The sequence below is a fragment of the Alligator sinensis genome, unplaced genomic scaffold (genome assembly GCF_000455745.1).
Source record: "Alligator sinensis unplaced genomic scaffold, ASM45574v1 scaffold176_1, whole genome shotgun sequence".
Classification (NCBI taxonomy): domain Eukaryota; kingdom Metazoa; phylum Chordata; order Crocodylia; family Alligatoridae; genus Alligator; species Alligator sinensis.
Genome location: NW_005842471.1, coordinates 770,227 through 782,199, shown reverse-complemented (window position 1 = coordinate 782,199; position 11,973 = coordinate 770,227). Strand labels below are relative to the sequence as shown.

General features: G+C 46.0%; 1 protein-coding gene across 1 annotated transcript in view; it reads left to right on the top strand.

The window, feature by feature from the left end:
• The first annotated feature begins 253 nt into the window (after positions 1-253).
• LOC112551458 (protein NDNF-like) overlaps positions 254-11,973 on the top strand; it is a 17,027-nt gene continuing 5,307 nt past the window's right edge. The window contains exons 1-2 of the mRNA XM_025212559.1: positions 254-450; positions 3,893-4,026. Coding sequence (XP_025068344.1) covers positions 254-450; positions 3,893-4,026 — 331 coding nt within the window. The remainder of the gene's footprint in view (positions 451-3,892; positions 4,027-11,973) is intronic.

Sequence of the window (11,973 nt, the reverse complement as noted above, 5' to 3'; positions counted from 1 at the left end):
GTGGGACATCACTGCAGCCTCTGCTATTAATCTTTGCTGAGAGATGGGTCAAAGACTAAGATGTTTCTTAGTGAACATACAGTAATTCAGCAAAGTACAGATTGGTTACTTTCTGCATTGTGGTGAATGTTTACAGTTTCTGATTATAATTATTTTTAGCAAAGTAAATTCCACAAAAAGAGATGTGTGGGGTTTGCTCCTTTTTTTTCCACTGAAAGTAATAGTGATTATAAACTTTTTCATCCTACAGAAGATGCTGCTGAAGGTGTCCAGAGTCTGGATTTATCTGCTTCTTCAGTTTCTCATAGCTGTCTCTTTGTGTCATTTGAAAAATGTGCCTGCTGGTTCCCAACACAGCTTCAAAAATGGTCTCTTCAACTTTTATCATTCCCTGATTCTTGCAGATGGCAAAGAAACAACAATCCACTTGTTGAAGGACATACCTAAAAGGTAAGAGGAAATGAATACATAGAAATTGTCATATTCTCTTTCATTTTCTGCCCACAGGAGGCAGGCTACTGCTGAGAATTCATAAATACCCACTACCCACAAGGCTCTAGCTGTGCATTCTTGGCTCAGGGTACTGCCTTCTAAATCTTCTTTCTTCCAATATGTGTTCCTCCATCTTACCTTTACCAGTTAAAAACAGTTAGAATATGGAGTATTTTCTTGAAAATAAACTTCAGCTACACACATGAATGTTATAGTTATTTCCTACCTGGTTCTCTGCCAGACCTATTTAATATAATTACCACTGAGTTTATTATTAGATTACAAAAATGCAGAGCTATAGTGCCATACTCAAAGTATATCACAATCAGTTAATCTCCAAAACTATAAGAGGAAAAGGACCTCAATAAATCTAGTATAAGCTTCAAATATTTTCCTCACTAAAGTACCTGCCATATCAATAGAATGTATGTTTAGATCTTCAAAATGCATGGGGCATTGGGGTCAGTGGAGATTGCCCCGCATCCAGCAGCACCTGCTTTTTGTTAACAAGTGCCAGGAGCTTGGGCGGGCAGGGCAGCCATTAACGAATCGAATCACTGTCCCCCAAATCAGACAAATCCGAATCCAAAGTGAATGCTAGCCACCTCGCACAGGCCTACTGCACAGTAAGTGGCTTTTATGCCGGTGTCTAGATGTGCAGAAATGACAGTGCAGCAATGCTGTGCATGGACTTACTTGGGACCAAATTTTGTCCCAAGTCAGTCCACACAAACAGGGTTACTGTCCAGCAAAGTGTCTACAGGTGCCTTACTGTGCAGAAACTACTCGAGCATAAATTTTCTACCTGCATCATGCAGGTAGCAAATTTATGCCCAAGTCAGCTTAAGTCACCATAGTTAACGCGCAGTATGGATGCACACGTGTAGACATGTGCCCGTACTGAGCAGTCATTTTTGATTACTGCACAGTAACCTAAGTTACTGAGCAGTAAAGATGCATGTGTAGATGCACCTGCTGTATTTGTATTCGATGAGCAGTTCTAAATCTTCCTCATATTAAAAGTATTTTTGTTGTAGAACTTCCATGGAAGGTCAACTTCACTTGTAGCCAAATATATAGATCTAGATATTCCTAACTATTATAGTGGGAGGTAATGGCAGAGCAATGAAGGCATCTTACCGTAGTGCCAGAGGTACAAGCTCATGCCCTTGTCTGGTCTCAGGCTAAAGTCTGGCCCATGTTCTAAATGTGCACATCCTCATTCAGGCTAAAGGAGGGACAAAAGTAATTGAAGAGGCTGCTAGCCACATTCTTTTGTCTGCCACTGACTGCTGAAACTGGCATGCCCTAATTATACTAGCTCTATAGGTCTCTTGACTTAGAAGGGCCCTTTTTACAGTGAGTAGCACTCTATAAATAGCAAAGACAGAGAGATCTCTCTGTGTGTAGAGAGATTCCTCAAAACCAGAAGTAGTCAAATGCTCATTGGAATTGAATCAGTTGTATTAGCATGCATAGATTTGATTCATTTTGGTACATTCTACCAAAATGGTCACAAATGCAGAGGGTAAAACAGATGGTTCAGCTGTCAGCATTGTGCAGAGAGAAAATGAGTGAACACAATATATAATATAATCATTTTCTCCAAAGCAAACCTAAGAAGTCTAGTAGTTAAAGGGAAAAAAGAAATTAAAATAAAAGATAAAATGTTTTAGCAAGAACATATCAATTACCTGAAAAAACCAAACAAAAAAAGCCTTGGTTTAAATGAAGTATATATATATTGCCATAGTGCTCAATATTTTGACCCCACAGGCCAAATGAGTAGCAGGGGGCCAGTCTGCAGGAAATAACAGACCCCATGTGCCATGATCAGGACTTATACCACTTCCACCTGGCCCCGTGCACCAAAATGATGAGACAGCTCCATGAGCCAGATCTGGCTCAATAGAAGAAAGGTTGACCACTCCTGATGTACTATAACCTCAACCACTGAAAATGTCACAAGAACCTGAAATTCAGAAACCAGAGTTAAATTTAACAAATACTGGATTTTTGAAAATGTGGAAATTCTCAATTAAAGTCACCAAAATCACCTTGATTCTGGCTTGGGATCAATGCCCTGAAAATAAGCAAATTCTCTGAGATGCTCCTATCCACCCACAAAATAGAGTTGGGAGTAGGATCATACTGGCCACATCTACATAAGATGTTTACTGAGCGGTAGCTCATTACTACTGCACAGTAGCATTGTAATGCATGAACCATGACATGATGCTACTGCACAGTAGTAACAAGCTACTGCACAGTCGGCATCACCAGGAAGCTGTGCAAGGATGCTCCTGCGTGGTAATTTACTGCAGTCATTTAGTACTTGGGTATGTAAGCACTAAATGACTGTGCAGTAACAACTGTACAATCTGTGTCATGTGTAAACACATCCACTGTGTCCAAGCTGCTTTGTGTATGTTCCAACTACATTGAGAGAATGACAAGAAAAGAAGCAAGTGGGGATCAGGCATTACTGGAAGTGGTAAGTATTTAAGAACAGGATTTAATGGACTGATATCATTTTGATAATGTGGAGCTTTAATTGATAATTAATTGATAAGGTGCATGCCGACCCTCTGTATAATGAACATTTCTTGGTTAGTGAACACAGCTACCTTCCCCCTAAGGTGGAGCCACTAGTTGCCCAGCTGTTTTCTGTAACTAGTAGATCTTAGAGAAGTCTTCAAGCTCCATATAATCCCCCAGCAACCTAGACTACATGCACTCTGAAAGACCCATAGTATAAAGGAACAGAAGTGTGAAAAGTAGAGTCCTCACACTATCAATCACCCCAGACAGCCACTAGAAACAGAATATTTACAATTGAATCAATCTTAATCAAATGAAAACTTAACTGCTCAGACCCATGAAGAAAGAATGAAATCTATCTGCTGTGTCACTGTTTTAGAACGTCTTGCTGTTTGCTTACATAAATAACCTTTGGTATACAATTCTAGCAAAAAAATGCCTATTACTTCATTAGCTAGGGAGTCGATCCCTAATAGGTAGTTAATTTCCTACTTCCTGTGCTAAGTGACAATGTATACACTGTAAAATCAAAGCCCTAGTATTTGTTTCACTGAAATACTAGCATCTCAAAAGTTGGTGGAGTACAGACTATTTATTTAGTAGTCGTAAACGGGCAAAACTCCAAGAGGATAGCTGTGGATAGGAAGTAGCATAGTGTGTAATACTCTTATGTAAGAAAACTTGAAATACTCTCTGCTGGTGTTTTAATGTACCTTGTAGTAGAATGGTCATTATTACCTTGAGGGAAATGCAGCTTTTATCTCTTTAGTCTGCAAACCTAATTACCTTTCCTACAGGGAGTCTTCACTATACCTGAGTCTCTTAAAATCTAAAGTCTGTTTGTAATCCATATTTTCAGGTACTATTTCATTCTGAGGGAAGACAGAGCCCCTATTCCTTTCACAGTGACTGTGACTCCCTGTGATGTTCCCATTGAATGGAGCATACTGGTACACAAAACTTCAACAAATTTCCTTGGGAAAACAGCACATGGTAAGACCCAAATTAAAGGAACATTCAGTCTACATGATTAGTGACAGAGGGAACTTACCTACTCTTAAAAAGTGTTGCCATGCTAAGAAATCTCAAAAACAAAACCAAACCAGCCTAGGTAGGCTTCAAAAGCTTGAAACAAATTTCTCCTCCTATAGACTAACCTTTTGGTTTAGAAAACTACGTACAATTCCATGGGTGACATCCTTTCCTATTGAAGTCACTGGGTCTTTTGCCCCTAGTTGGGCCAGAATTACACCTCAGATTGTTTCTGCTGCAGTTTCTCAGGTTAGTGGATAGGAAGGAAAAGGAAAGTATGTGGTCACCGAGGTTCTAGGTTTAATTTGTCTAAAATTGCAAAAACCAAATTAAAAAAATTCCAAAATTCTTTGATTTAAAAACCCCAAATCCACATTTTTCTGCAATTTCAATGAATTTCAAATTCACGCCAAATCCTAATCAAATAGGGCCTGGTTCACACACCCCTAAAATAAGTTCTAAATACCTATATATATTTGCATTTCATTTTGGTTTTTTTATCATGGAAAATCTGAGCTCTCCATGCCAGAACTCACCTTTATGTGCTGGTGCCCTGCCCATGCTGTTTCCCCTCAATCCGAAGCCACAGCCCACCCCACCAGCCCTGCTGCCGCCCCTCATTCCCAATCTGCAATCCCCCGGCCCTGACAATGCCCCTTGCTCCCAACCTACAGTCCCCCACAACCCCAGACCTACTACTGCCCCTCACTCTCAAATGTAGCTTCCTGCCCAGCTCTGCTGGAGGGGAGCCTCAGCTGCCAGAGCTACAGGACCAGGGCCTGTGCCCACAGACCCTTGTCCCCCACCACCACTCCCAGCAGTGCCCAAGCCCCAGCTGCTATATGCAGGAGGCAGTGGCTACTGCAGACAGAGCAGAGTGTGGAGGCCAGCCCCCTCCCCTGCCAGCAGGCAGCATGGCTGGAGCACAAATGAGCAGAGCCTGTGGGTGGCGGAAGGAAGTGAACTGCCCACTGCAGGGCTCAGGGCTTCCCACTCTGCTGCCCTCTACTGGGGGCCTCTGTTGCCCAGTAGGCAGGACCTGGCATGAGAGGGCAGAGAGGCTCAATGTTGCCACTGCTGCCATCTCTGCTACCACCAGGAGCCTCATGCCAGCCATGCTACTATGGTGACAACCACCAACCCCAGCGCTGCCAAGTGGACAGGGGATACTTCAGCATGGTAGGGCTCCTGATGCAGGGCTCCTGGTGGTGGCAGCAGCAGCAGCACCAAGCCTCTCTGCCGTCTTATTCAGGGTTCCACCCACTGGGCCACAGAAGCCCCTGGGGTGAGAGCAGCAGGGTAGGTAGCTCTGATCCCCACAGTGGGCAGCCCACATCTTTCCCCATCCCATGCACACATCTGGGGTGGGGGGGGCATCTGGGGTGGGGCAGCATCTGGGGTGGGAAGGCATGTGCCCTTCCCTGGGAGTGCACACAGTGATGGGGAGCCAGCCCCCTCACCACCCTCTGGACAATCCACCTGTAGATTCATCCTGTTCCCCAGCCAGCTCCACAGTCACGCACTCCCACCTGATCCCCACCCCAGCTAAGCAGCGCCCCCAGAAAGGTTCTCTCTAGGTTGTTCATGTGCATGGCCATGCACAAAAAAAATTATTGTTGCACAGTAGCACTCGCTTGGAGAGGAGCTGGGCTGCGGCTTCCTGAAAACTTTGGTCATGGAGTGCGGCAAAAGCACAGTAGGCCACTGTGGGACACTTACCATCTCTGCTCCTCACTCCTCTGCTCCACTCCTCACTGCACCAGAATCTCCACAGGGAAGGAGAGTGGTGTAGGCCAGGCAGCAGGTCCTCCCTGAGCCAAGGTGGGGACAGGGGCGGGGGCAGGGACAGGGGCTGGGGGAGAGGCCGGGACTGGGGCTGGGCCAGAGCCAGGTACTGCATGGGCTCTGCCGGGTATGGGTAACTGCTCCACTCCCTAGCCACTTCGGGTGAGCTTCGCCCTGAGTCCCAATGCCTCCCCTGCTCCTATGGCCATGCAGCACAGAGCTATTCCTACTATGGTAAAGGTTTCCATGGTGCAGGGGCAGGGAGGGTGATTCTGACCCTCACTCTAAATACGGTTCCTAGGGCTGGTGCCCTGCTTGTATCTTCTCAGTTAAGTTACTGGATTTCAGCTTAATTCAGTTTCATTTATAACTTATTTTTTGTATCCAAGGAAGTTACTTTTTACTGCTAAATTGAGGCCACATCAGAACTGGGTTAAAGATGGTATATGCTTTTTATTTACAAGGAACTAAAATCATTATAGAAAGGTATTCAGGCATTCTTGGCAGAGAATCCCATCCTCAGTCACCAAGTTTTATGAATTCAGGAACAGACCGAAGCGGCGTGCTCACAGACTGAAGCAGCACACTCATGGACCAAAGTGTCATGCTCATGGATTGCTACACCTTAGAGGGAACATTGGCCCCCCAGCCCCAGCTGCTAACCCTGTCCCACTCCCTCCCTCATTGTGGGGGGCATCAGTCTGTCCTCCTACCTGCCCCTCCATTGCCTATGCCCCCCCCCAATACTCTCATAGACTTATCTGCAGGTAGCTGGGGGAGCTGCTCTCCACCACTGCCTAGCTGTATTGCTGGCCACATGCATGTGTGTATACACGCACATGCATGTGGTACCTACTGAGTCCTGCTCCTCCTAGCCCCAAATAGCCCCTTTCCAGCTAGAACTCTGATAGTCTGCAAGGGGAAACCCAGTTTCCTGTGTTTTTCTCCTTTAAAGAGAAAATCCACATTTTTCCAAAGTAGGCAGAAAACCCAGATCCCTGATGATCGAATGTATAAGTTCCAGTTGTAAAAATCCTCTTCTCATGCTGGACATTGTCCCTTCCACAACAGAAACATTCCCATCCACTTTGTGAAATGTGACAATTTAAAGTGGTAGGGTTAATATTATAATTAAACTGTATTATTTTGGTTTTTTACTTAGACATCTGCAGGCTTTCAAAAAAGCATGGAAAACACAATGGTTACTCTCAGTTTCACAATTTGCAAACTAAAATCCACTATGGCTAAGAACAAATGCTGCATATTTTCCTGGATAAATTATGCCTATGTCTATCCCAGAACAAAAATATCCTGGGATTGGCATGTACACACATCACCCTTCTAAACAGGGTTCAGTAAGTGGCTGATTGTGCTGCTGCTTTCCTGCCATCCATTCCATAATGCGATCCCAGGAAAACTGTCTGGACCTACTTTGCAATATCCTAGAATGTACTGTTACTACCTCTTACCTGGGAAACATTTTTTTAGGATTTATCTCAGGACAACAGATATGGATGTCTGTGTAGATTGAAGTTTGTCTTAGAATTAAGTGATTTAGCCTGGGATAAATGTGATGTCTGTTTGCAACCTGTAAAACCCAAGGAGTTCAAACTACACAGAGGAGAACTTTCCATGAAAGTATCAAGAAAGCAGGGAAGAGCATTCCAACTTTTTCTGTACATTGAGAACACTTGGGACAACTCTTTTTTTTGCTCCTCATGATAATGTGCAGCAGGTGGGAGAATTTAGCTCATGTTTATTAGGGGTGTCCGAAGCTTCAGTTGCCGATTCAATTTGGAAAAGATTTGGCCTGATTCAGAGGCTGAATCATTGAATCCAAATCAAATTGGGAGACCTAAAAAAAAACCCTCTGAATTGATTCAGAGCCTCCAAATTGATTCAGAAAAGATTTGGAAATGATTCACAGATTCAGAGATTTGGAAGGCAGTCTTTCAGGGGAACAGGAACTGAGAAGAGGGAGGGGGAGCAGGGGTGAAAGACTAACATCTGTAGCTGGCCCGTGACTGTGATCTTCCCCTGAGTCCCCTTCCAATCACAGTGCTCTGGGGGAGGGCTGTAGAAACAGTATATAGGTTTGCAGCCTTTCTGTCCCTTTTGTGAGCTGTTTCTGCCTGAGCAACAGTGTCTGAAAGGTACTGCTGGACTAGTTTGGATTCCTAGTCAGTTTCCTGCTAGTTTCTGTTCTTGGAAAGGATTGGATACAGCTTACTAATTACCCTTCCTTAGAATCTCTCTATTTATCCCTATCCAATCCATTTCTTCCAACTTATTCTGCCCCCAAAGTCCTCTTATTTGTTCTTGTTATGTTTCTTTCCCCACACTTTCCCCATCACTGTACAGGAAAGCACATACATTACACACACTTACAATACAGTACACAGAGAAAGAGAGATATTAGACACATAGAATAATCAGAGAGGAAGAAGAGATATTAATATTATTAATTACGAACACATATTAATATTATGAATTACACAGACATACAGTAAAAACAACAGAGAAGACAAGATAGTAGTCAGACACATACAGTAATGAGAGAAGAAGAGATATTAGTTACACACAGAACAAGAAGATATATTACAGCTGCAAACACACAGAGACACATTTTCCAGCAGAGCAAAAATTAATATGAAGTGTGCTGGAAAGGCAGGTGCCAGGTCTTCTGGCAGGGGATGGGGAGGGGCTAGAGGGGGTAGGGGAAGAGCTGAAGTTTCCCCAGCCCAAAACATAGATGCACCCTCTTTCCTGGCAGCAATGAGTCTTCTGCTGCCAGTGGAAGCAAGGAGGTGGGAGCAGTACCTGTCCCTGCACTGGCACCACCTTCCCCAACACCAGAAAGAGCCACCAGCACCAGAATTACAGTCTACTCCACCCCAATTTCATGTCCCACCATGAGCCTCCCAGTGCCAGAGGAGGAGCTGGATCTGCAAGCAGGGACCTGTGTGCCCTAGCAAAAGAAATTCTGGGGAACAAGGGGAGATGTGAGTTTGTGCTCCACACCCCTCAAATTTCCCCTAAACCCAGGTCTCCTTCTCTGGAAAGCACCTCAGAGGAGGTTGAGGTTGTGGAGGCAAGTGGCTCATTTGAGTAATCTCCTCCTGTTGTTGTGTCTCAGCCTGCTGAGGAGGGGGATGAGACAGGATCCCCACCCTCAGCCCAGAAGCAGCGGGGGGTGGGTAGTGTAGTGTGGGATCATTTTGAGGTGGCAGATGATCCCAAGTATGCTATCTGCCAGCGCTGCCGAAGGCAGATCAGCTGGGGCAAGGAGGTGAAACACTTCACCACCACAGTGATGCTGCTGCATCTCAGGAGGCAGCACCCCCTTGCCCTTTGTTCCTCCTCAGCCTGGCACCAGTGGGAGCATGCCCAAAGGGAAGTCCCCCTCTTGCTCCAAAGCCCCCATTCCCCCAAAGCAGGGGCAGGCCACCCTGGACTGGTGGGGGAAAGCTGCTGACAAAGCAGGGAGTATTGCAAGGTCAAACAAGGTCACCCAGACCACCGGGGAGATACTTGCTCTGGATGGCCAGCCCCTCTCCTTAGTTGAGCAGCCAGGGTTCAGGCACTTGTGGCCCCATCCTACCAAGTGCCTGCATGCACCACCTTTAACAGGATGGTGGTTCTCTCCCTGTATGAGGCATACACAGAGTACGTGAGGGAGGAGCTGCACAAGGCAGTTCCGCAGGTACCCTTACACTTCACCATGGACATCTGGAGCAGCCAGGGTGGAGGTCATGCCTACCTCTCCCTCACAAGGTATTGGTGCAATCAGTCAGGCCATGGATAGGCTCTCCTTCAAGCCAGGGTGATAGATGACTCCCAAAATGGCAACAGAGATCATGGTGGCCATAAACCACATGGTGCAGGGGTGGCACATTGGGCAGGGTGAGCTCACCTGTGGATTCAAGGTCACCAACAATGGGGCCAATATGATCAAGGCAGTCCATAATGCCAACTTTCTTGGCATCCACTGTGTGGCACACAAACTGCATCATATAGTCAGGGATGCTTTGGAGGGGGGCAGGGCTCCCAGTGAGGGCACCATCAGTACCACCCAGCTGTTTGCAAAATGCAGGAAGGTGGTGGGCTACTTCCACCGCAGCATCAAGGCGGGCAAGATGCTGCAAGACAAACAGGCAGAGCTAAGCATCCTGCAGCACAAAATCATGCAGGTTTTGAAGACTCGGTGGAACTCCACATACCTGATGCTGGAAAGGCTGGTGGAGCAACAGAAGGCCATCCATGAGATGGCCTTGCTCAGGAAGATTGGGATCAGTGGCCCCCTTAACAAGGTGGAATGAGATGCCATCTGCCAGATCTTGGGAGGTCCTCAACTGTTCCTCGAGGCCACCAAGAGCCTTAGTGCTGGCGGTGCCCTCCTTAGCCAGGTGATCTCCATAGTGAAGGAGCTTGAGAATCAAATGGAGAAGTTCCAGGGGATTGATGTTCCTAGCTAAGGCAAGCTACTTTCATCAGAGTTGCAAGCACTGGTGAAGCGACTGAAGGAGGGCATCAAAAAATGGCTGGATCCATTGCAGTCCAGTATAGTCCAAGTGCTGGCAAAGGGTGAAGGGGAGCATGTGCAGCACCAAAACCCTTGATCACTGGATGGAGGTGCTGGTGAACAGTGTCAGGAAGGCAGAAGGGCAGAGGCGAGGGGATGTGGAGCCAGCATTCCCAGCACCAGCCAGTGTCCTCCATGCCAGCCACTGCCAATGTGGGCCAAGGGAATGGCTTCAATGTTCATGGATTCATAGATGTTAGGGTCCGAAGGGACCTTAATAGATCCTCGAGGCCGACCCCCTGCATAGGCAGGAAAGAGCGCTGGGGCCAGGTTTGCATTGCTGGCTTATTTGGGTTCTATGTAATGTGCAGCCCTTTAAAAAACAATCATAAACTGAACTTGCAGTTTTCTAATTGGCCACATGTGGTCACACTTTATGCTTCAGTTGGCCAGAACTTGCTGCGAAGCAGTAGTTCTCAACCTTTTTGGACACAAGGCACGCCTAAGAAAAATGTCAGGTCTCAGTTTTCACTTGTTTTTTACTACAAAAAAATAAAGCAATATTGCTGTTCCGAGGAATTCAGAAAGCCCACAACTCCAGCCAAAAAATCTGGAAGACTGGTGAGATTTAAAATAAAGGCACACTCATTTACAGAGCAAAGCTGCAGTGTTACTGCTTTTCTGTGCCTCAGTTTCTCCCCCATAAAATGTCAGTGCTGACCCAAACTGTCAGGGGAGCTTATGGTCTCATTAAGGGCAGAATGTTTTTAACATTATAGTTGTTTGCACAGCTAGCAGTGCTAACCTTACGTAGCACCCTGCAGGACCCTTGAAAGGATCTCAAGGTACCTCAGGGTGCCACAGTGCCCTGGCTGAGTCTCGTTGCTGTAAAGTCAATACAGAGCAGCTGAAAAATAATTGGGGAAAGACCTTGGACCCTGGAAAATGCCACATATGTCTTGTCACTGGTTTGGACCAAGGGGCTCTTTTAGGGTTTGGGCTCCAACAGATTCAACAAATCTGTTTTGTGAGAGAACGTATAGCCATTCTTTGGCCTTCCAAAGGTAGCTGGATCTCGCTTCTGTGAATATAGGCTGGTACAAGTGATTAGGGCACTAGCCTGGGACTTAGGAGACCAGGTCCAGGCCTACGTTATACCAGTACTTTGTGCACGAGCTTGGGTACATCAGCTTCTCTGAGCATAATTCGGGGGGGAGGGGGACAGTTTATTCCTCTAAATGGCAGGTTTCTAGCCATGCAGGTGGCCTTCTGGGGATTTACTTGCAGGTAACAATTTTGTTTTCCCTGCAAGTATACATGTGGATTGGGAATGCACAAATAGGCTGTGCTCTTGTGGCTATGTACCCTATTGGATACTTACCTGTGTTTAAATAATGAAATGCAACCTGCTAGAAAACCAGGACTAGCAGATGTTAGACCTCAGGAGAAGTCCAATTTCAGCCCTTGCATCTGCCTGTGTAGGTCACTTGCCCAAGCAGCCAGAGACCCCCTCACCCAATGTAGGTAGTTGAACCTATCTCTGTGACTTGCCAGCACAGCGATCTAGCTGCCATGTCACAGTTTGGGCACTAGCCAGACCT